Genomic DNA, 26,727 nt, shown 5'->3' with positions numbered 1-26,727 from the left:
AATGTCAAGTCAATTTTTTTGCAAATGTTTGAAATGTTGCCAAAGACAATATGGAAATAAGGTCTCTAAATACATTTATTGGGCTTAGGTGATAGAAAACTACAAAAGCAAAAGCAAGAAACAAATCTTTTAGGGTTATTTGTTAGCATTTGCTGAGTTTTTACTGTTTTACCCAGCATAATCCTTTTTAGATTTTCATGAAATCAAATCTTATTTTTGATACCATTTAGAGAAGCATTTTTTTCATTCATTCAACGGATTTACATTTGGTAATTTCCTCTCTATATGGTTCATTGTTCTTGGAGGAGTCATCCGTTCTTGTGTGAAATTCAAGCTCCTTGGCTACATGTGAACGATTCACAGGGAAATGAGGCAGCATCTAATCCAGCCTTACTGTTTTTAGTTTTATCTCATTCAAATCATCCTCACTGCGCTCTCTAAACTAGCCCCATCAGAGCTGTGATAAGTTACAGTAAATTAAGTATACTTCGCTACTTCTAATACAAACCAAACATTTCCTTGTGCTTGCGCCTTCTTCACATTGAAAGCATTCAACTGAAAAAACACAGACTGGCTTTTATTGTGAAGCAGTGACAATAAAATGTTTCAAGACCAAAATGAATAAGTGAACTTGTTAGTTTTATGACAAACCAACTGTTTAATGTGTGGCTGTTTAATCGTGATGGCAGCTCGCAGACACGAACAACGACAGGTTAAATACTCCTGAATGGTTGTGGTGAACAAATATTTCAGAACACCAAAAATTCAGCCACTTCATGGGCAAATCATGCCAAGCTTTAATAATTAGGCAAGCAGATTTCCAATTCAACTGATGCATAATTTCTTTGGTAAAATGTGACATTTCTGCAGAATAAAACACCCTTATCACATAAAAGGTGCAGCTTGCCATTTTCAGCCTTTTGTAATTTGTTATATTTTGATTCAAAACATACTAGAAAATGCAGCTATTCCTCTTTGTGTAATACTGTGTGTGTATGTGTGTGTGTGTGTCTCTGTGTGTGTTTGTGTAAAGACTCAAACAAAGGCTCTAATATTCTACCTTGACCATAAATAAAAGTTTTAATCCTAAACTAGCCCCTTTAAGAACAGCAGCACCAAAACGTTCTCAGTTTAAGAGGCTTCTCCTCAACTTTTTGTGCTTGTGAGGAAATCCTTTCAAAAATGTAACTTGAAGCACCTTGAGGACAACATGAAAATCCAAAATATACATTCAACACTGAGTAGTTGTGTGAGTTTCTCAGAGGTGATTTCATTCATGCTTGAATGTTCAAATACAGAAAGTATGGAGTGTGACTGAAGAATCACCACCCCTAACACACACACACACACACACACACCCCTTCCCTTGCTGTTTCTTTATTCTTTTTCCAGGTACACCGCTTGTGTTCTAGTGTGTTTTTGTCCTGCTTTAATTGCTTTTTTTTTTTTTTTTTTGCAGAGAACAAGAAAAGACAACAACAAGGCGGTGAGGGCTGCAGCTAATGGAGAGGCTGTATTTGTGAATGGAGGCATTCATCTGGAGACATCGTCCGTGAATTGCGCTGCACAATAAGCAGCGCTGGGCTGCTCAGATCGCCAACCAGTCACCAAACACACACAGATACACACATAGTGATGCACACACTGAAGCCCTTAGATCACTGGTGCTCAGAGGAGGAACGTAATCACACCTCCGCAGAGACAGGGGAGGAGAGAAGGAGGAGAAGAGGTGGTGGGATGTGGGGGGGGGGGGGGTACAAGGAGAGAGGAAGAGAGGGAGGTGGAGGAGGAGCGGACAGGATGGTGAAATTGATGTTTCCTACCATTTGATTTGGGCCATGGAGCCCAGGAGGCACATCAGATAGAACTACATACAAACACACGCTCTGACACATTTAAAACTATACACACACACTATAAACATATTTGTACTATGTAACTTGTCAGAACCCTACACTGCTGAAACAATAAAGCCCACGCACATCCTTCAACCGAACGCCATTAAACCAAAACACACAGAAAAAGACACAACAAAGCCTATGTGAGGGTATATAAAAAAACCCTCTCGTCTCTGTGAGGCGAGGCACCTGTCAGCGCCGCAGCTCCTGCTACTACGGAGAAACATCAGGAAACAACAACTCAATTAAACACACCATCCCTGTTCAATTACTGCCACATAATCACAGCAATTTACCTTCACTTGCCGCACAGCCACCAAACAAACACACACACATGGGGGCAAGCGCACATACAGAGACGAAGAAAGACACACATAAACACATGGATCACAAAAGACACCCGTAACTTCATCCTATACATCATGATTATAAAGCTCACTGTGTGGTATCTGCTAGCAGGATGTTAAACGTTAGTCAGAGAATAATATAAGTGGACTGCTGATTTATTGTAGCTCTAACAACAATTACATTTACACGTCTACTATAGTATAAATGCCAAATAAGTATCAAAGCTCCTGAGCTCAAAATTTTAAATGACATTGTGCACTACATAAAAGATATGTGGACATATTTTTGCAACATGTATTTTGACACTTTGGTCTTGAGACTATTCTCAAGGTTTTGTGCTTGGAACTCATGCACATCCAACTATGTGGTAAATTTGGTAAATTTGAAGCTAAAGCTGTGAGACGGTTCGCATAACATAACAACCAGCCTAGTTCTCTTGAAAGGTAAAAAGTCAGCCTTGCAGAGCCTTTAGAGCTTACTAATTATCACATTATACCATGTTTTTTTAATACATGCTGAAACAATTTCCCCCTACTTGAGTTTTGTGCTCAGCTAATTGCTGTCAGGCTACATATTTAGCATAAATACACATGTGTGGTACCAATATACCGATCTAAGGCTTATACAGAAACAAATTTCACAAATTTAAGCATTTATTTAATGTATTTTATTAACATGAAAAGTTTCAGAAAAGCATTCAAATATATTCTGCACACTGTGGATGAGGTTCATAATGTGCAAATTACAACGGAATGATGTCATGGGGGACAAGTGTGTGTGTTTGTGTGTACGCATATTCATGTAGTTGTGGGGACCTGCTGCACTTATGGGGACAAAATGCAAGCCCCACAACGTAAATCATTAAATATTAAGGTGAGAGAGTACTTTAAAGTTAGGCTGAGGTTAGGGTCAGGTTAAAGTCAGGGTTAGGATTAGGCAAGTAATGCTTATTGTTATGGTTAGGTGGTGGTTAAACCAACAGGAAACAAATGGAAGTCTATGTAATGTCCTGAAAGTGATGGAAACACGACAGTGTGTGTGTGTGTGTGTGTGCATGTGTGTGTGTATGTGTGTGTGCATGTAGACAGCAGATTGACTAACAGCTTGAACTTGGGTTATATCCAGGAGCATGGAGAGGGATACATGGATGGATAGAGAAAGAGGGAAAGGGGGGTGGGCATTGATTTCTCAACAGAGAGATCAGCATCTTGACAGAAAGAGATGAGAGTGCAACAGAGCAAGACGTACACACTTCACACACACACTCAGGCACACACAGAGCGAGGATTCCTGCTGTGGCCCTCAGGTAAATTCCACGATGTTTCCATCACGAGCTGGAGTACTTTAATTGGCCTAAAATTTTCGTGTTTTTGGAATAAAGTTGGATTAAAATTCAAATTTTGAATGGGATAAGGAGTTAAAAAGTTGTGAAACTTCCCAATTTCAACACTAAATCTATTAAGGTCCTTAACTTTTCCTCACTATCTTTCAAAAGTCCATGATATTCCAGGATCTTTTTCACTGATGGGAAACCCTGTTGACAAAGATCAACAGGAAATTCTGATTCAGTGTCTATGTCCCAGCATGCCTTGGTGATTCTAACAACCCTAAGACCCCTGACAGGGACATGGAGGACAGTGCTGTGGCTTCGTGCTGGTGTGGCTAACGAGGTGTGAGTGTGTATGTGCGGAGGTCATAGGTATCGAGGGAGCTGACACACACCATGGCGGAGGGGGGGAGGGGCGGCCAGGGGTCACGCTGTAATTACACATCACAGTCCCTGTGGTCAGTGGCTCGACTGACTTCTTCTGGCTACACTGCCTCTGCCACAGAAGCAGAGATGGCAGGAGGTGGTGGGAGTAGAGGGTTAGGAAACTTTTCACTGCACTTGGAGCTACAAGAATAAAACATTGTAAATTTTTCTTTGAAATTTTCTTGTTTATTTTGTTCATTTTCTGCTTTGAAATAAAGGAATGCATTGATTAAATTGGCTCTCAGTGGGTGCAGCTTTACAAAAGTGAGAGTATGTGTTGACCCTCTGTGGTCAAAGTAGTGTGAGTGGTTGACCCTCTCACATACCATGCGTGGTCCTGTGCGGGTGGTAGGTGCCATAGAGGATCAGTGTAACACTAAGCAGAGCTCCAGATGCCTCCTCGTCACTCCTTGTGCAGCTCCTCACTGTTCCTTCGTGATCAGTCACCTGGAAACAAACACATCAGCAAGGGCATCATTTCACCAAAAACCCCTATTCACACACATCTAATGTTATTAAAACACGCAAATCTACTCGTTTGGACTGAATTCACGGGGATGAAGGGGGGAATAACAAAAATGAAAAGCAATTATTGTTTGGTCAATGCAGTGCCTAGTGATTATAAATTTACAAATTGGTCAGTTCACTATCTCTGATACAAATATGTTGCTACTTCAGATCAAAGAGTTTAAAGAGCATTTATGAAACCATAGGAAAGCGATGACATCCGTCATCATCACTTATTTTATCACTTCTCCTTTCATGTTTTAGCTATTGTGTAATTTCTTGGTCCCAACCAATTTCTACAGCAATCAAGTCTCTTGATATATATATGCTATATAGAATCAAGAATCAGAAGAAGAAGAATCAACTTTTTATTGGCAGTATATATATATTTTTACATACACACATACTGAATTTTACTACTGCATTTATCCCATCCTTAGTTGAACACACACATGCAACACCTGGCAAATTACATGCAGTGAAACACACACAGGAGCAGTGGGCAGCATCAAGCGCCCAGGGAGCATATTGGGGGATTAAGTGCCTTGCTCAAGGGCACATCAGCCGGCTAATGAAGGGGGGGGGGGGGCATTTTATCGCATTAATCACTCCACCACAACCAAATTTTTCCTGCCCGTCCGGTGGGGGAATCGAATCGGTGACCCTCCGATCACAAGCCGCTTCTCCAACCTCTAGGCCACGGCTGCTGCCAGTATTATTACAGTATTATTTTGCAAATAAATCTTTGCAAAGGAAGGATGTAATATTCCACCACACCATATTTTGAAACTTTGCTCTTTAAAATTAATTTTCTTTTAAACTCATGCACCATGCCTGATATAACCAAATGTTGGTACAACTCAGAGTTTCTGACTCAGTAACTCAGGGTTCATCTGTGGGGAACTGTAGGGTGGCCTTTTGCAAATGCTCATTTGAGCAGACGTGTTTCTGTGCTTGGAGCATCAACATGTAGAACTACTTACTTGCATCAACGAAAACTTAATTAATAACCATTTCACACTCAAGTTGAAATACATTTTAAAGAAATATTTAACCATGGATGATCTGCTTTGTGTGTGTGTTTTTATAAATAAATAAATACTGTGTGAAATTGGTTAGTACCGTTGTCCCTATCAATCAATCAATCAATAAATAAATCAGGCATAGTTTGCTGTCTATGAAAACCTGTGAGTAAGGTACTTAAGAGATTTGAGCGGATGTTCCAGGGTACAACTTCACTGGACCCCTGCCAACAACATGCTGTCATGTAGTTTGATTCTGCCATTATTGTAGAGGTCTGAACTCAAGTCATTTGAATTATACTTGAAACAGACTTTAGTCTTTAATCTGAGAACTTTTCACAAGACTAAACATGAGTGGCTTGTGACTTTGGTTTGACTTTAGCTTCTTTACTTGACTCTGGAAATATCCTTCACAAGTCCAGAGGTGTGTATGGCAGTGCAGACCAGCAGACAGATTATTGCATTTGGAAACAATTAATTGGAATATTCAAGTATAAAAGAGTTATATTTATCTCCCAGTTAAACCTTGATTCATATCACTCATGCTGTAAGCTGATAACATTAGCAGCCCTGAATCAAGACATTCTGTATCAGGATCAACTAACTTGTGAAAAACTGGATGTAAAAGTAAGAACATCTGATATCTTCTGCTGCTCTACAGCTATGTTATATCATACCAAACAAACACTCCTTTAGTCCAGAGCAGGTCAAAGACAGACCTCACTCCATATAAACAGTGTGCGTGTGTATTCTATATATGTGTGTGAGAGTGTATGTGTGAGTGCTCCCAGCAGACCAGAGGCCAGGCATGGCGGCCCCCAGCCGAGTGCTGCATTGATTTGTTGTTGGTAAACAAACAGCTGGATGCTACAGGTGGATCGATACGCCTCGCATGCCTGCTAGCCTCCCAGCGTGCCCTTCTACCGGGTAGACATGTCTCTCTGTGGAGCTGAGACCCCGCTGTCGCTTGGAAACTTCATGAGTCAAATATTTTGAGTTTCTAATTGAGCAGAATTTAAAAAAAAAAAAAAAAGAAAAATTAAATCAAATTCACTTAATATGAGGGTCTATGAAATCCCTAAATAACATAATTTTACAAAGGGTGTAATTTATGGTGTAATAGTAAAAGATCATGTTGTCCTGTTTGGTGATGATATCAGCCATAAGTGCACTCAGTCTGCATATAAATTAAGCATTTGTTGCCAATCAATGTTCAAAACTTAGAGTACAATATCAAAATGTTTATACTGTATATACCATAAAACTGTAACTTATTTTGGGACAAAATGACCCTAAATGTTAGTCAAAAGGAAACATTTTTTATGCATTATACGTTTGAATATGTAACCTGGCCTCATGAAGCCAACACATACATATGAATAATAATAAAAATAATTTGAATATTAATTTGAGGATAGTGTTTAAATGGATGTTCATATGATAGCTGTGTGTTTTCGTGGAAAGAATCAACATGGTTTGAAGTGCCATTTGCAATCAATTTTTCCACAGATTTGTGGAATTTTAACAAAAAAAAACCCACAAAAAAACTATAAACTGTTTTCAGCTTTGTGTTTAGAGTTTGTGTTTATGGTTTCAACTATAACTCAGAATTTTGAAAGGAAAAAAAGCAGTTGGTATGATATGATGGATATGACGTTTAACTACAGTGAAATAAAAGTGTGAGAGCTACATGCAGAAACAAAACCCAAGCATGAGGGAAGGAGAAACTGAACTGACTTTTAGCCAAAATAGAGACAAAGAAAATGAAAGGATTAGCGGGAGCAGAGGAACAGAGGGGAGAGGGGAAGGATGTTAAAGCCAGAGAGAGAGAAACTACACAGGGAAAAAAAAATCTAGGTGGGAGGATTAGTGATGGGGGAGAGATGTCAGGATATCAAAACGGGTGAGTGTCAGGGAGAGGAAAGTGAGACCAAGTAATAGAGGGCGAGCCTGAGAAGAGAAACGAGTTCAGAAAGAAAAGGTGGTACAGTGGGAGCCAAAAAGAGAGGGAAAAGATGGGACAAGGACACATGAAGCTAGTAAGAGGCAGAGGACATCACTGAGAAAGACACACACAAGAAAAAGAGCTTGAATGTTGAAAATATCTCAGTTTTCCCGTTTCTTTTTTTCTAGGAACATGAAGCAGCTAAATGGATTTCAATCAGTTCAACTATTTAATTAATTTTATTGTTTACACCTTGCACTCCAAGACCCCCAGGACACTTTTGGACAGTCCCCTCTAGAGGTATCAAGTGATACCAAACCAGGTGCTGGCCGGCCGGACCTTTTCTGTGTGGAGTATGTATGTTCTCCCTGTGTCTCCCTCTGAGTGATCCAGCTTCCTCCCACAGCCTAAAGACATGCAGGTTAGGTCAATTGGTGACCTAATTGTCTGTAGCTGTGTGTGCGAGCATGAATGGTTGTTTATCTATATGTCAGTCCTGTGATGAACTGGCAAACTGTAAAGGGCGTACCCTGCCTCCTGCCCAGTGTCAGCTGGGATGGGTTCCAGCTCAAAATCAAGCCATAATTCAAAGGTAGCTCCAAAAATATGAGATGTAGCATATCACCAGAGTAACTGCCAACTGCTGATCAATATATTTATGCTCTTTCGCTGAAACTGTAGCTACTATGAGCATTAGCACAGTTAAATGGAATCACTGCAGACAGCAGGGCTCAGCTACCTCCTACCAACACCAGTGGAAGCTGGTCTGACCACAGGGCATACAGTATGGTGGAGATTCACAGCAGATCAGATAGAGACTAAGACCCCGCGGAAAAGAGGACAGGGCTTCAGTAATAACTATAACTTCAGTATTACATTTATTTTGAACTAAAATTATTGCCATATCTTACAGTTGCACCATTAGTGACTATCTGATAGTGCTGCTTACATAGCTCATAGATTAGGGCTACATAGCTCTTATTGAAAGGGGAGCTTTTTCAAGATTTGACACAAAAATTGTTAGTCAAAGTGTGCTTACATCTCCTAAAAGAAAGAAATACGATGCTGATATCTGTGCAGAATCAGTCAGTAGCTGTTATTTTGAGCTGAAGCTGACATTGATAGACTTTTTGTGTTTTCACTGAATGTCATTTTTGTAAGTGTGGAAATGCATACAGACCATCAAAATCTCCAGTGAAACCACAATCATGCCAGTGTGAAATGATATCAAATGTATCATTTTAAATGCGTTAGTGGAACACCACCCTTCATATTTGAGACAAGACAGAGGCAAAATGTATAAATGTCGAAGTCTAAATAAATTAGCATTATAGCATTAACTTCTGGAAGTTAATGCTCTCTGTGTGTGAGAGCTATGACTACTGGGCATAAAATATGAAGAAGGAGGTTGCTAGAAAAGCGCACAGTACTCAGTTTACTTTCACGGAATAAACAGAAGCTTCAAAATAAAGTCCTAGAAAGGAACCTGTTAGTGTTGGCTGTGTTGGAGCGGGAAGCAGAGTCAGATGGGAGGGGGGAAGGAGTCTTGCTGCGTCTACATATGTAAAGCAGCAGGGAAGCAGCAGTGTGTCAGACTGAGGCTCTGGCCCAACCTGAGCTCCTCACTGCTCCCTCCAACACATCAATCATCCAAAACAGGGCCATCATGGCCACACTGCATGCTGGGAGGCACACACACACGCACACACGCACACACGCACACACTCAGGCACGCACACACTGTGGCGGGCTTAAACACAAACAACTGAACGCACACACACGAGGTTGCACAAACACAAACGTTTAAATTACACACGCACACACACACACACAGCACAAACATGAAGTGAACTACGAACACATGCCTATACACTCGGGTAAAACTTACAAATGCAAACAGCATCACAGTGCGCGCACACATGGATGGTTGCAATTACATAAATGGACATTCTGCAACACACAGAGGGAAAAACACATAGGCAAGAACGCACTGCAAAACTGCACGTTGTAAATGACAAACACCTACAGTGCAAACTACACACAGGAGTCACACTCTCTGTGCCTCACAAAGCGCGTAGACAAACAGAAATAGGTATCCTGTGCCCACAGGGTGCCCTCGCCCCCGACCATCTGTGACGGGTGCCAACACACAGTGGGTGATATTTACATGGAGACCCACCCTACTCCACACACATGCACATACACAAATACACACACACACACAAATGCAAAGGGGAAAAAAAGAAATACCCACAAAGGGCTGCACGGATCGCTTGATCTCCCAAAACTCATTTAACATGCAGATATATGTAAATATATGCACCTCTAGAAATCCACCTTGGGCCCAAGTGAGTGAAAGTGTGTGTGTATTGGCTAAAAGTACACATTTGCGGGAATGTGCATGTGAGTTTGTTTCCAATGTAGCAACTACCAGGGCTGTGACAAACTTGACGATTTTGTGTAGCATATTGTATATAGTGTTACAGCCAAGTGTCGAGAAGCCGTGACTGGTCCTTTTACTATAAGCAATGCAGTTTATCAAAATATCATTTTATTTTTATAAGCAATAAAACTGAATATCAAAACCAACATGGCCCCTTTGCATGTTTAGGGCTGAAAGGTCTCAATTACTGCTTGGATTAAAAATTGCAGAGAAAACTGTGTAACTAAGTTCCACCCCCACATGGAATTATTAGGTCTCAAATTAGTACAGTCTAACCCCGAGCACCAACACCCACTGTACCTGTGCTACAGAACAAGTGTAGACCATAACAACCAGTTAATACAATAAATTGAAAAGTGTTTCAAGGCCTGAAAGAAATACAACTTTCACAGTTTAATACGTTATTAATGTAATTGATGCAAAGGTACAATATCAAGCAGTCTGTTGAGATTAGATTTCCAGCTTTTTGACTAACTCACTAATATTTGGAACAGATACATATTTGCAGTAAAATGACAACTTTGTCAACATTTAGAATAACCAGTGATGGAATGCAACTATGTAAAATGTACTCAAGTACTCAAGTACAATTTTGAGGTACTGCACACACTGATCACACGCCATAGTTTTGACAATATCTGCTGTTTATTTCATTATCAGTTTGTCTCTGTGTGTGTTTGGTGTGTGTCTTCAATTTGGAAGACAAGAGGGAAGCAGCAGGAGTGGCTCCAGAAAAAGCGCCAGGGATGATGATGGTAAATATATGATCTGTCAGTCATGGCCAGCAAGGATGGCTGTTTGTGTGTGTGTGTGTGTTTAGCCACAGTACCGGAGGCTAAATAATGCCATTATATTCCTACAGCAACACTAGTCACAGTCAGCTTGAGTGTCAAAGTCCTCTGGGAATCAGAGACAAAGACCACTGCCACCCTGCTACACACACACACACACACACACATTCCCTGTGGCATTGGGTGCAAATGTATGTGTGGCTATGTGTGTATATATTATTATGGGTTTGTATGTGTTTTTGTATGAAATGCTGTTTCTCTGGAAGTATCATGTAATAATGCAGAAATGCACTCCGTCATTCTAACAGTAACCTAATAAAACAGTATTCGCTGCTTTACGCACATGAACATACAGTGTTGGTTCGGCTAAACTACGAAAAAGACATATTTTCCTCCACATCTAGTGCTAGTACCTAGTATTAGTTTTGTGTGGCCAGGTTTTGAGATATTTCTCTTTTCTCAGATTTCTTTTTCTACACCAGTTCTTTACAGACGTGAATGCATTTTTGTTTTCTGTACTCATAACTGTGAAATCTTAGATAAAAAAATCTCCTAAGCAATGTTTCTTTCTGGAAGCAGTTTACATTTCATCAGAAATTAACAGAAAACTGCTCACAGTGTGTTTTGTGAATTAGTCAAATTGATGATTCTGCTGAATTTGGCACCACAAATTTCCATTCATGTCACCACTGTACTGGGCTAGAGACAGATCTCCGAAAAGTCTTAAAACCTGGGCAAAACCTAAACTATCTGCATGGATAGATACCATTGGCAGAAAGTGTCTTTTTGTATTTGGCTGATCCAATAGTATACATATGGTATACTGATAGTCATATTTTACAATTTCCTTTACAATGTTACCTCTTAGCTCTGCGGTTAAACCAGTAATGCTTTAAAGAGATGAGAAGAGAAAGAGACACTGAGATAAAATGTGTGAATGTGTGTGAGGGAACAGAGAGACAAGAGAGACAGACAGACAGACAAAGAGGATGAAGAAAAATCAAGAACGGACAGGGTCAAAATAACATTTACCTTTTATCCTCTTCGAAACTCTAATGATCATAGATACTGCTGATTTTATATTATTGTTTTAAAATCATAGAGTTAATCACGTCAGTGTGATTAAATTATTGTTTGTTAGCATTTTCCATATTGTGCAATGCCGCCTGCAATATTGTCTCTGATAAGCCGTAAAAGCTGAGCTGAGGCACCACAGATGGTGGTAGAGCGAGCACAGGGGAAAGCACATACGAGAAGAGAGGGTGTATTTCTAGCCCTGCGGTCTCATCTCCTTCACAGCACTGGAAGGTCAGCCGAGCCTCAAGCCATAAGACTCGCTGCCTTTACACTTCAGTCCCTCTTTTATTCCAGCAGCACCACAGCGCTCTTTGACAGTTGTCATCATGACGAATCAATATGGACTCTCCACAGACACCCCCTCTGTGCTGCCCTTGAGTTTTTAAAGAACTGATCCGGCAGATAGTCTAGTTAAAGTCTCTTACCAGGGCCTCCATTTCATAGTTTACCCTTCACTCTCCACCATCCCTCCAGTCTTTTCTATTAGTCCTGCATGTCCTCTCTCTCTCTCTCTCTCTCTCTCTCTCTCTCTCTCTCTCTCTCTCTCTCTCGGCTTCTCTGTTATTCTCTGTATCTTTCTGATTATCATTTCAAGATTCAACTGGCTGATTGTAAGGCAAACTTTACCTTTGAAGCAACATAGAAAATGTCAGAAACCATCAAGTAACATTTTCCCAGGAACCATGATGTGATAAATTTCTGTATTTAAACTGGTGACTAAAATAGTCCTTCTAATACATAATTTTACTGGAACTTTGGGTAAATCGAGAAATTTGATCATCACTATGTGTAACAGTAGTTCAGATTTTAATGAAGGTCACAAACCTTTTACTGTGTATTGTTACAGGTTTCCGTTCTAGGTTTTTGTGTTGACTTCAAGTGTTGTAACACTGTCTTTTTTTCAATGGCCTGCATTTGTCTTTGTTTGGGAACACATTTCTCTCCAATTTGCGGCAAAGCTGACAACCAGCATACAACCAATCAGCATGTGTGTGTATGCGCTGATTAGCGGTGTGCTAAGGCATGCGGCACATAAGATGAGAGTGTTAATTCGTGTTGCGAGCATCACAGTTACTCGTCTCGGCCCTCCGGTAATGAGCAGCGGCGTCGTTATGTGGCTCTGCTTCACGGTGTTTCCTCCCCGTCTCTGTGACACACTGGGCCTTGGTAATTGGTCACAGAGGAGACAGTAAATCTGCACGAGGACGTGGGAGAGAAACAGAGACAGAGAGGTAGAGAGAAAGTGTGTGTACCTGTGTGTGTGTGTGTGTGTGTGTGTGTGTGTGTGTGTGTGTGCAGGAAGAGCTAGGTGATAGAGGACAGGGGGTGGGTGTCTTTCATCTTCACAGCTTTTTCTCTATAAACCTCCAACTGTTTACAAGGACTGATGCCTATTTGCACACACACACACACACACACACACACACACACACACACACACACACACACACACACACATACACACACACAATGACCCCCCAATCTCTACTGCTCCCACCCACACGCATATACAGTAAATGACCTCAGCGCGCTACTGTCTGTGAGTATGGATTCTAATCAGACGTCGGCAGTATTGTGTCTGTCAAACCTGGCCAAGGTTACTTAACCTTCCAGTCTTAATTTCCCTTCCATTTTAGCTCCTTCCTCCATATAAAACATCAGCACATCTATGACAGAAAAAAAAAAGAAAAAAGAAAAGAGCACGGGGAGGAAAATGAAGATTGCCATGCTTGACTGAAACTCGGAGATGAAAGTAGAGGATGATTCACATAGCTATGGCAAAATGAACTGAACCAAGCTGAGCTGAGCTATGCTGTGCTGGGCTATTTTTAAACGTCTATACTCCACAGCTACTGGAATAGGACAATGTGAAGCAGAGCACATCATTTCTATATCATGAGCGAAGGTATGTGAAATAGAGTTTCCATGAGGGTATGTGAAAATTTGCGTACAAGCTTTGCAAAGAAGATTATTTTTGGTATATTTTGCATGCTAGTTATCACATGAGAGATCCGGGGGTCTTGCACAGACAAAAAAAAAATAAATTCCACACCGGATTCAAAGTCATATCAAAGGATTGAGGTATGCCAATACAGTTCAGAATCATGGAGACTATTCAGGTAAAACATCAGCTAAATGAAACTACAGACATGCGAGCAGCAATGTTTCGAGCCTAAGGCTAAAATTAGCATGCAAACATGCTAACAGTGGCAACACTTACATGGTATCAGGGTATAATGTTTACCATATTTACCATCTTAGCTTAGCATGCTAACATATGTTTAGTAGCACACTGTACAAAGTGCAGCAAATCATGGCAAAAGTGAAAGTACATTTTCTCTCTCACCTGGAGCATCCAGAGGCCTTGAGGCTGCTCTCCCCAACAGTGCACTGTCATCAGGGTCCAGTTTTTCAGGCCATCAGAGGAGGCGTCATTGGGCCGTGTGTCCAAGAGCAGTGATACAGTGCCGGCTGGAGACTTCAGGCTTATGGAGAGGTCACCGCGACACACAGTGCTGATGCTCACTCTCACCTGGTGAGAGACAGGTGGCAGGAAGTAAAAAAGGAGGGTGTCGTGAACAAGGAGATTGATGAAGGTGTGGAGAAACAGGGTAAAAAAAAAAGACAGGAAGTGGGTGGACAGAGACAGAGCAACATGTAAACATGTTACCTTCCAAACCTTCACATCATTAACACTGTGACACAACTGAATGAAGGAAGGACTGGTCTTTAGTTCCCAAACACACCTGATTGATTGCTAACTTGAATTTTTACTTTAGAAGCATACTTTGCCATTTTAGCAAATGCACTTCTTTGCTTTCTTGCTGAGAGTTAGATGAGAAAATCGATAATATTCCCATCCCTTAGCACAGAGGCTTGAATCAGGGGAAACAAGCTAGTCTTGCTCTGTTAATTTGCCTTAGAATTAATAATTTATATCTGTTTGTTTAATATGTATGAACAACAAAAATAATATCTGTTTTTTGTGGATGCAATGACTTTGAGTTTCCACTGGTTGCTTGGCAACCTTGAGGGGATGACAAGACTCCAAGAAGTTACTGCGCCCGGCCAAGAAACAGTCCTGTACGTACACCCCCATAAAACCATAAAATGTTGCTTTCACATTTAGGTTTTGTACATTAATTTGTAACATTTAGAATTATTGGTTTGCAGTTTTTCCCGTTGTTTCCAGTTTTTGTGCTGACATAAACTAAGTGGTTGCTGGCTGTGGCTTAGTTTTTAGCAGACATGAGACATTTTCAAATATCTCACTCCCTGCATAATTACTAAAATGCTAAAGAATCCCTTTTAATATGAAGCAACACCTCCACCATCAGTATATTAAAAAAGATTGCTGTGATCATCATCAGATCTAAGGTTACACATGTGACATATGCATGATTAGGCCATTGGAAATACTGCAGAGCAAACTGCAAGGCACTGCTAACTTACATTGTTTCTCCATGTTTAAATCCAAAAACAACCAGTTTCATCTGCGATACTAGTAGGGAGCAGACAGAGAAGTCCAAAATGGTTGATGTAAATATAAGATAAATGATTTAAATGAGCACATATACTCCCCCCAGAACACCCATTTCCCTGGTTCCCAATCAGTAAACACTCTCCTTGTCCCTGTTCATCACAAGCAGCACATCTGGTGTGACAATGGCACATCGCAGAGAGAGCCGCCAAGCTGCAAAAAGACTGACAACCCGCTCCTGTTTACAGCGTGTTACCACGGCAACACGTCCATCAATCACACCTCGCAGCGATGGCCTGACCCACGCTTTCTGCCAGGGAGCAGAGCCGCAAAGATGAAGCCTTTTCAATTTACATGCTGACACACTCCCGCTCTCTCTCTCCTTGCCTTTTCACGAGTACACACACACACACACACACACACACACATGCACACACAAACATAGATGAGGCGCACAAACCCAAATGTGCACATACTCAGACACATACAGTATGCCTGCTGACACAGTCAAACATTTACATGCATGTGATTGTACTCAAGAAAACACAGTTTTGCCATTTTCTGCAAATTACACATCCAACACACTACACATCACAGTATGATCCTTCAGATCCTTTGATCCTATGATTTGTCATTTCGATTCTAATTTGACGCAAAAACACTGGCAACAATTTGTATGAAATGTTGATGCCTCTCGCTTATGGTCAGAAGTTAAGTTTTCAAGACACTTCGTTTTGATTTGTATAAAGTCAAGAGCAACAGGAAACTGACTTCCTTGTCTTTCCATGTTTGCGAGAAATATTTAAATATTTTTGGGGATAACTATTATCTGCTTTCTTGCTATGAATAAGATAAGAAGACTGGAAACCTTGTAAAATCCTAATCAGGGTAAACTGTGGTTTTATATGGTACGCTTACGTATGCAACTCATTCTTTGCCAGGAGCAGTCACTTTCTTGAGACTTTGTTGGTTCAGATCACATTGCTTTTTTTTACTTTGGTTTTTCAGTGTATTTAACAAACGAGATATTACACTACAGTGCCTTTGGAGGAAGTCATGCCAGCTGTTCCCTCTGTTTCAAGTCTTTAAGATAAGCTAAACTAACCAACTGCTAACTAGCCTTACAATATATTTAGCAAACAAATAAAACAGTGGTTCTAATCTAAATCTCAGCAACAACTCAAATTAGTGACTTTCTCAAAAAGTCAACCTAAATCTTGAAATGGAAAAACAATTTTGAAACAGTGACGCAGTACATTGCACATGCCGTTGTTCACAGAGTGTGTTTTAAACGTGCTGCCTGACCTGAACGTGCTCCAGAGCGTTGATCTCATTAGTTGTCCCATGGCAGGCCTCTGACTGGATCTTGACACTGACCACGCCACGTGGAGAAAGAATTCTAACCAATAAAACATCACTGCTTTTGTACTTTTTAAATACACACTCAAATGCATGCATACTCTCCTACAAATACAGACACACAAACACAAAGCAGTGATAGCATAGATGAAGATAAGATGAAGGATTATTGATTCGTGTGGGGTAGCTGTTTTGTTGAGGCAGGTACAGCAATGTGATGCAAGGAAAGCATTTAAGCAACAAAAGTCATATAAAGTAATAAAAAACAAAATCAGCACAAAAGATTAGTACATAAGATTACATAAATACAGTACAGTAGAGAGTCTATTTTTTTTCAAAAAAAATAAAAAAAAAGGTTTATTACCTGGTAGGAAGCAGCGTGACTTCTTTTGTGCATGTCCTCTGCGGTGCAACAGTGTTGAAGTGTGCGGCCTGCTGCACCATCAGCCCCGCGTCCAGCAATCCAAAGCCATACCTGAAACAAAAGGGGAATATGCACTCCATTATATACTGTGTGTGTTTGCATATGCGAGAAGGACAAACATCCTTATATCCTTATATCCTCTTTCACATTTGAACTGAAGGCTTTTACGTGGGAGGCTGAATCTTCTGCAGGAGCAGAATAAGTGCTAATGGCTCTGACATGAGGAGGCAACAAGTCATTGACAAAGATGATGTTGTCCTCTGACACAAACGCTTCACGCTCTGTCCGGGCTGAAGCTGAGGGCTGCTGTTTGTACCCCCTGTAATTGCCAGGAGGATTGATTCTGAACAATGTGCCATCTTACGGACTGTAATCAAGCCTCATTATTCATTCTTTACCACCCCAGTCTGGGTGCTGGAGACACAATGGCTGACCCTTAAGTGGCGTTGCTGCCTAGTGACTGTATGACCACTGTCTGTCTTACTCTCTCTCCAATTTGCTGCTCCTGCTTTGCCGTCTCCTTATGTCTCATTTGAATCGTCCACTCTCATCTTTCCTCTTTGCCCTCTCTTTTTTGCAGAGCAGCCTGCTATTCAGCGTTCTTTTCCTCTCTAAATTCTCCTTCACTCTCCTCCATCGAACCAGAATTTCTTGCATCAGAACTCTCCTCTGCCACTTCAGTGATGTTGAAACCTCATAAGTCTTAATTCTCCCTTAAATCTTTCATTTTCACACACTTTCTCTCTTTCAGTTCCCTCTTGTTAAAATCAGTCCTCACACTGAGTAAGAGGGTTGTTACAACCTTCATTCTCCCCAACCCCTCCTCTTTGAAATGCAGAGGGGGTGACAAAGAGCTAATTTCTGCCATTATTACCATACAGACCTTATGCCGTTAATCTGCAATAAGTGAAATTCATTATCCTGATGACGGGGTCTCTCGGAGCAGCAGAGAGAGACAGAGACAGGGGAAAGGGGGGAGCTGATCAATAACTCAATCTGCTGCCCTGCATGGGGCTCCATCTCCTCTGTCTCAGATTGTCAGTGTGTCTGAAGAGGAGAGGCAGGAGTTGCAGCCCACACCATCCTCTTCCCAACAGCACGCCGCGCAATCAATGGACACAATCTAATCAGCCACTATCACTACCAATGACTTTTAGCATGTTGGGCCCAGAATAATGGCATTAGGCAGACGGGTGTGTGGGGTTGAGGTTTCGCTGAAGTTCAAGGTCAACCGAGAGGTTTGTGAAAAGCGTGAAGAGCTGTAGCAAAACAAAGCTGAATGCAGAAGGGTCGACCAGTGACTGCTAAGGCATCGACTGACACGTATCCTAACAGAGAGGAAAGAACCTAAAAGTGCTAATTCTACATGATGGGATGTAAAAGTTCTATCCATCCATCAACTATATCGCAGGGGGGCTGGAGCCTATCCCAGCTGACTATGGGCGAGAGGTGGGGTACACCCTTGACTGGTCGCCAGTCAATCGCAGGGCTGACACACAAAGACGGAAAACCGCACACGCTCACACACTCACACTTAGGGGCAATGCAGAATAGTTTTTGGGACTGTGGGGAGAATTAGGAGTACCCAGAGAAAACCCACACAGGCACAGAGGGCCGGTTAACTCGGACAGTGGTGAGACAATGAAACTGGCAACCCTGTGTTTCATTGTTGGAGCCCTCCACATTGGCAATCCCCTGTGTCTATGAAGTGGCACCATTCGAATGAATGAGGGCACAACGTTTATTTTTGATGCACAGCTGGTCTGAGAGCGGCACTGGGTTGGTGTTATTCTAAAAGTTTTATTATTGTTAATAATTGCCATGAAATAGCTGACACCAGCTAGGTATTATTTTGTCTCAAATCACTTCCTGATCTACACAGCCTCTGTGGCATTCAGTCCCAAGTACATTCATTCCTATTGAAAGCATATGTTTAAACAAAGGTAACATTAATCAAACAGGACTAAACCGTGTATTTGTTTAGGAACTATTTTCAGTGATGGATCAATCAAAGTTTTGTGCACTAATGATTATTAGTATCACCAGAGGTGCCTCTAAATAAATTACGACTGCATGTTATGTGGCTTTATTTTATTGTAAAAAACAATGAAGCCCTATTGCCGAAAGGTAGTCAGACATGCCAGGCTACATGGACATTACCAATTAGCAAGATTAATTCATTGTTGTTATGCTAATTTGATCATCCACTATCAAATCGATGCATGAATTAGCAAATGTCCATATGTCAGCTTCACTGTCCTATAACACAATTGTTATACCATTGTTGTAAATAAAGTTCAAAATTCAGTGTCAAGTGGGTCAGTATCATGTATAGTTCTGGAGTTATTGTCTTTTCATGAACATATTTGAGCCCAAACAGACACTTACACAATACAGACTCACATCAGTGTCACTAGAATATATTTTTGTTTAATTTCTTGATGGATACTAAAATGTACAATAAAAACACCAGCAATAGCAATAGATCTTTCAGATAAGATATTTCACAGTGTGGGGGAAACTGATACCCTGACTTCTCATAAAACACAAACTGTTAGTGACCTGGTCTTGCCACCCTGCTCCCTTTAAGTGATTAAATATACCTTCCCCACCCCATACCCCTTAGCGAGATCTGTGCACCTATTAAATCCTACAGCTCCCACAGATCGATTGGATCTGCCCTAGCACCATGGCCATAAACCCACACAGACATATATCTGATGGAGAAAGCTGCAGGAAACAGGTTTACCCACGACAGAACATGATGAAAATGACAGATTTTATGCCCCCTGCCATGTCAATGAAACACCACCGCCGAGCTGTGACGCTTTTCGGCAAGACTCTCCGGCCTTTTCATCCATCTCATCATCAGTAGCAAGAAAGGAAAAGACTAACACAGTGCTAAATTCAGAAGGAGGCTTGTGACTTCTTCAAATAGAAATGTGAGCAGGATTTATTGCTGACAATGCTGAGTAATTTCATCTCAAGATTTGTAAATTTTCTTTAATGTACATGATAGAGATTTTTAGAAATACTGCAAAGATGGTCAAGATTAAAATGTCTCTTAGATGAAAACCACATCAAGCAATTTGTCAGAAAACACAGTCATCAAATTCTCAACTTGTTCTTTCTCCACCTCCTGCGTGGTCGGAGGGAGGTTGAGCCAAGCTGACTACAGAGTGACAGCCGATCTTCTGTCCACGCAGCACGAAGCATGTTAACCCCCCCGACCCGCCGCCTCCATACATATCGAATCTTCAGCCCTCGCATTTTCTCCATCCACTTTCACTCCTCGATGGCAAATGCCCTTGCAAACTCTTACTCCCTCCTTCTTTTTATCCATTAGGATGAAGGCCACTCCCCCCACCTCTCCATGGGGCCTCTTTGTAACTGTCAAGGAACCCTTTTCACTTTTTGTTCTCCAGGCCTTCCCAGGTCCTTTCTCTGTTGATATTCACACCATCTGCCAGCAGCAGAGGAAGGTGCACACAAACCCAACCAGCTCTGAGACATCAAGATTTCCAGGGTGGAGGTCCTTGCTTCGTCTTTGCACATGACATTAAAAACAAAAAAACAGTTTTAACAACTGGTATGCAACCAAAACAGATTTTTCTGCAGCTATCCAGAGACCTAGCTACTGTGGTCTCACCCCTTGTTTGCAATGGTACGTCCTGCTATGTCCCCCCAATAGAAGTGGCTATAAAGAATCACTCAAGCCGCACTAAGCAGCTGCCTGTGAGTTAGGTCATTTTCCCAGGAGCCACAGAGTGGGCATTGGCAGGACCTCAAAAAGAGGGGAAACCATCTGTTCAGTGCCTGAAAAGGTTGGTGACACCTTCTGTGGTACCAACAACTTCTAATTAAGTGGCCAGGAATGCGGTAGCAACACCGGCGCATGATTGGTGGGCTTGCCTTAGTTATCCTGACGACAACACAGCAGACCCCGGTCAGTTTCACGCACATCTCTCTGACATCTGGCCATGAGGTAATGAAAAATGAACAAAGGGGGGATAGAATAAACACTTGATGAAGATGACACACCACTGGAGCAACCAGCAAAATCTATATTTACTTTTGTTTTCTATGATTTTCTTTGTTCCATTTTTGTTGCACTTAATTGAATGTTTATCAGGGCCATAGAAAACTACATTAGCCCTTTGGTCAATCCCAGCGTGGTTTGTTTCTGTTATATCACAATGCCCTAATTTCATTAACATAAGGATTTAAATGAAATAACAAATAGACTTAACATTCTTCTGATTTCCATCGCTCTTACAGCCAAATCTGCTGCTCAGAAATGTTTCTAATTAGGCTTATTAAGTAATTAAGAAGAGGTCTTAATTATATCTGCGCCACTGGGACCTGCACGGCTGTAACCATGAAATGCTGTGCCGCTCTGCTCAGCTTTGTTGGTTTGGATGTTAAACAATTTCATCCATTTAACTCTTCTGATTGTGTATTTTTATAGAGAGAAAGAAAGACAATTTTTAGGCTGTATTAGGCAAATATCTGTCCCACTTGAAATTACAGAGAGAGAAACACTCTACAGCCTTCAAGCACAGCCTCAAAATGTCAAGCAAATTACCTTGCAAAGAGTTAAAAGTTTAATGAAATATATTGCAGGGAGGAAAATGAGGGGTTTGGCACAGGCATGGACTTAGTCTCAGGAGAATGGGCACCAAACGGCCTTCCCAGTCTCCACAGCCATCAGTCAAAGTAGCAGCCACCCGTCCCCTTCTCTTACACAAGGAGACTTCTCTGGAAACCACATTGATCTATACCGCATGACCTCACTCTCAGTGTCCAACATATTTTGATTTGTAGCTTGAGTGTTATTCAAACACAAATTCAAAAGAGGATGAAATTCAGCAGAGAGCTTTTGTTGGATGCACACCAAGGTACAGTCCTTTTAGATGTCTCTGCCCTTCTGGGGAAAGAGAAAGGGGGGTGAGGGGAGAGGGGAAGAGAGGGAGAGAGTGAGAGAGAGAGAGAGAGAGAGAGAGAGATGATTGACTAAGAACTGCACTACAAGCTTGGCTTAAGATTCTCTCCTGGGTCCCGAGTGCTTTTCTTTGACTCTGGACAAAGCAAACACCGAACCAGGAGCCCCTGTTTAAATCCTCAAAGGGTCAAGTTTTTGATGCCATATCACTAAATGTGATAGAACAAACAGAAATGCAATGATGAAAAACAAAGTCTGTTAAAGAATGACATTTTACATAATCATGGAAACCACAAAGAGTTTTTTATTCCACATGCAATATTAAAGAATACAAGGTGATTATGCTTTACAGGTCAATTTACGGGCATAAGCCACTGTTGCTCACGGAGCTCAACTGCCTCAACATGTATATTGAACGGTAAACATGCATAAATAATATAAATAGCACTGACACACAAAAGTCACTTGGAAATTATGTTTAGGTAAATAAAAGTGTGATTCTTAAAAGATGTTTATCTATTATTTCAAAATCACAAAATGTATAATGACCATAGAGAAAAGTCTTTCACTACAGAAGGAGATATTTCCTTTTTGTATATTATCTCATGAATGAAGAAGTAGGCCTGTGTATTGTTTTTCAAAACAGAATTTACAGACAATGAAATATGCAGTTTGTTTTCTTTAGCAATGCTTTTTATGTTCAGGGTTAAAAAAAAGAATGGGAATCCAAAAAAAACCCATTGAATTTAACCATGGTGGTGTCTCTGAGATGGCAAGCAGAAGTAATGCATTATCATCTGTGACAGGAATTCTGTAACATGTTACCAGTTCAAAATCAAGTCACAAGTAACTCTCATGAAGTTTTGAGAGTGAGTGTTGGGTATGTCTTTTTAAGCTCTTAAAGAGGGCCCTGGGTTTCCAACAACGCAGTCACAACATCAGACCTGACCAAATATTGGATATTGTTTGTTGTTAGTCATCACTCTTTTTTGCAGCATGGATGTAGAATTGTTTTTTTTTTTTTCCAAAATGCTGTATTGCTGAAAATGTGGATGTGTACAAGGCACTGAAACTTCTGCTCTGCAAACATGAAAAGCACATTAACATTGCCAGCAACGTGCTGTCAGTTAATTGCGGTGCTGACATATTTTATTTCTGAACGAGAAAAAAGGGAGTTCGGGAGAATAATTGTACAGGCTGTTGTGGAACTTTATTTTGAAATTTCTTCTGTTTTTCTACCCCCCGTAAAATATCAGAATTGCTACTTGTACATGAATTATGCATTAGCAGAGGTTTAGAACAGCGCAGGGTCTCTACAACCCCCCACCCGTCTTGTAGCACAGCAGGATGGAGCGGGGTGGTGTGTGTGTGTGTGTGTGTGTGCAGGCAGTTGGGTGGAGGGGTGCACAGGCACCCCCCTGCTTTCCTGCTGCACCCCCCTGCCAGGAGACACGGCACCCCCTGTAGGAGGTGCAGCGCTCTGCTTCCCCTGTCCCTCAGGGCGAGTTGCTGTATGTCACACACAAACATACACTCAGCTCATTCAGCCCAGTTTGTCTGCTGACCCATCAATCAAATGCATAGACACAAACACACACACACATGTGTACACAAATGCACACACCCACAATTAACATCAACATTTTGCATCTCTGCGTACGACTGGAGTATTACATTACATCAGGCGTGCAAATAACAGAAATACTTTCAGATGAGCCATATTCCACTCAAAACAAAAGAGAAGAGTTAGCCTCAATAAAGCTATTATACCCAAATAATCATTTGAGGTCAAGGGTAATGGCTGACCACTGGCCCACCCATCCCCCACAGACATGCACACATCCACACAACCAGAAAGAGCCTCCACTTCCTCTCAATTAGCCAACAATTGCTCACACACAAATCTGCTCTCCGGAAACAATATGATAGCATTAGCTACTCTAACATTAAGTGATAGTGGGATTGTTAGTCTGTGGATGAGCTATAGCTGTAATTTCCCTGCACCCGCACAGTCAGACACACACTTTCTCTCTCTTGTCTAAAACACATGTATATAGACCACAGGCTCAGCCACGGAGTAATTGGCTCAGCAGTGAAAAACAGGAGGTCTGGATAATTAATTAATCTATCTGGCTGGGGCAGAAACACAAGGCCAGTTTTACAACCCCACCAGGGAGACTGAGGAAGGGGAGGAGGGAGGGGGAGAGAGAGTGAGAGAGAGAGAGAGAGAAAGAGAGAGAGAAAGAGAGAGACCTGACATACTCAGACGATCTATGGCCTTGCATGAAATGGAAATGCCTTGCCAGAATGCATTAGGTGGGTATGCACACACATTTCACACAAAACACACATGTTCGCATATTCCACATTCGTTACATCTGTGTGCTGTCACAAACATATGTACACACACTCTCCCTCAACACAAACACACGTATTAACACCAAAATGCACAAACACCCTGTGAATTGTATGTTTATCAAGATTTACAAAGCTCACAGAGTTGCAAGGTTATTGATCTTTAGGCAATTCACAGACAGATCAAATGGGAACACCCGACTGCTCTCTCATCATATTTTCAAAACAAGATTACACTGCTCTATTCACAGTGATAAAAGTGGGCAGAGAGATAAAATGGCACACATCATCTCTTTATTGTTTAGCTATTGTGAGACGACGTGTATCTTACAGAGGCACAGATTGTCCAGGTTTTCTTTGTTTCTCATTTTTTATGATTAGAAGTGGGTATTGAACTTCTTAACATTTGGTACCGACTGAAAAGTGAGCGTTTACTTGTAGGCCATTTCCACTGCAGTAAGTTTTTCAGGGGCCAGAAACCATTTTAGGAACTTAGGAACCACATGTAGGAACCACCTCAAATGAGTTTGTTTGCAGTAGTTCCTGGCACCACATAGTTCGAATTTTGGTGTTAGGACTTTTGTCGATGGACCAGGAACTGTCAGGGCAGAATACGCAGTGCTAAAACTCCCTTTCTTTCATTCACATCCATTTAAATATCAGCTACATAACAATACAAAGAAAGGACAACTTGACTAGGGGTGGGAATTGATAAGTTTTTATCAATATCAATGCCATTGTCGATTCTGCCTATCATTCCAATTATCAATTCTCTTATCGATTCCTGAGTAGTTCATTGAATGGCAGAAAAAGAGTTCTACACAGTCTTCTGCCCCAAAAGCAACCATTTTATTTTTACCCAAAATTATGTCTGCACAAGTCTGTGAACATGAACATATTCAACTCAAACATGCTGAACAACACCTTCACAAGATATGGTGTAGAAAGAAAAGTAGTCTAAATAAATCAGACTGATACAGTAAGTGATAAAAACAGGAATGGACATTTAACACTTGAACATGCTAAATTACCGCTTAATACTCCAGCAACGTTAGCACTCGTACGCAGGCGGTCGAACACATGACATTCTTGGTGCTTAATTCCATGCTGGGTAGACAAATGTTTTAGCATGTTGCTGGTATTTGCACCCTTACACGATATTACAGCATTGCACTGATTACACGCGGCAGAATTCTCATCTTGTTTGGTGAAATGGAGCCAGGCTTTGGATCGCTTTCTGCTCTCCATGATGCTGCCTCGTGGTGTGGCTGAAGATCTGAGTAACAAATGTACTGAGACGCAAAATTTCCGGAAAACGTCGGGCAGGGAAATAAGAGAATCGTTAAGAATAATTGATAACGTTGGAGGCGTACAATTCTGATGGAACTGCTCAGTTGGAACCAGTTCTGAGTCGGAACCGCTTCTCAGCTCCCATCCCTAAACTTGACCCTGTTGTTTCTTCACATGTGAAATTTTGTTCCGCTCAAATGCTGTTTTTTTTTTGTTTGTTTTGTTTTTTTTTCAAATTTACTGAACTAATTTGTCTAAACTTTACGGTTCTTACAGTTCAGTTTCTGACTTGAGTTATTTGGTTGAAAAGAGGTATTATTCTTTCTTCAGATAGTAACAGATGCCAACCAATTTCAAAATTTGAGACTATTTTGCTTAAACAAAGCTGTTGTATTACCTCTTGTGTTTAGACAACACGTGGACATTTGAGATCTTTGACTTATTTTGAAAAGTTACGTTTTTTTCTTTATATATTACTTCACATAACAATCATTGTTTCCACACTCTAACCAGAAACTTTGAAACAATACTAATGCTATTTCTGCTATTTCACTTTTGAACACATTGTAAGACAGTTTGGATGACAGGAAAGGATCACCTAAATGCCTAATGGGGCATAAAAATATAAATGAGCCTGAACCAAACAAATTTGGGAACCCACTGCAATAGCAACAGACTATCAACTTGTTTTGAGAATATACTCCTCTTTAGAGAATGGTGTCAAAATACACTTCTTGGCTGCTTAAATCCTGGCAGAGGATTGAGGTGAAGAGAGTACGGTAAGAAAGGAGTGTAGCTGTTCCACGATCCCAGACAGTTTGTCTGTCAGCCTCAGGGAGGGATATGGAACTTGAGAGTATTTTTTCTCTCTTTTTTCACCATGAATCTGTGTTAGTGGTTGTCAGATCTAACAACAGGATGGGAGAATACAACACACACACACACACACACAGACACACCTCAGCTGAGGAGGGAAGTGGCAGGTACATCACGTCTATGGTAATAGAACAGCAGATGGAACTGGCAGGCACACACAGCACCTTGTGCTTTGACTCAAACACACATACTCTTGCATGTGCACACACCGACTTG

General features: G+C 41.1%; 1 protein-coding gene across 1 annotated transcript in view; it reads right to left on the bottom strand.

The window, feature by feature from the left end:
* The window catches only part of LOC124065158 (proprotein convertase subtilisin/kexin type 4-like), a 163,381-nt gene that overhangs the window by 9,156 nt on the left and 127,498 nt on the right, over positions 1–26,727 (bottom strand). Inside the window, exons 14-17 of the mRNA XM_046400308.1 lie at positions 16,989–17,099; positions 16,571–16,664; positions 14,132–14,317; positions 4,326–4,446 (exon numbers count right to left, since the gene is read on the bottom strand). Coding sequence (XP_046256264.1) covers positions 4,326–4,446; positions 14,132–14,317; positions 16,571–16,664; positions 16,989–17,099 — 512 coding nt within the window. The remainder of the gene's footprint in view (positions 1–4,325; positions 4,447–14,131; positions 14,318–16,570; positions 16,665–16,988; positions 17,100–26,727) is intronic.

Source organism: Scatophagus argus, chromosome 9 (genome assembly GCF_020382885.2).
Source record: "Scatophagus argus isolate fScaArg1 chromosome 9, fScaArg1.pri, whole genome shotgun sequence".
NCBI classification, from domain to species: Eukaryota; Metazoa; Chordata; class Actinopteri; family Scatophagidae; genus Scatophagus; species Scatophagus argus.
Note: the sequence above shows the minus strand (reverse complement) of the source record. Positions and strands in the feature narration are given on the sequence as shown.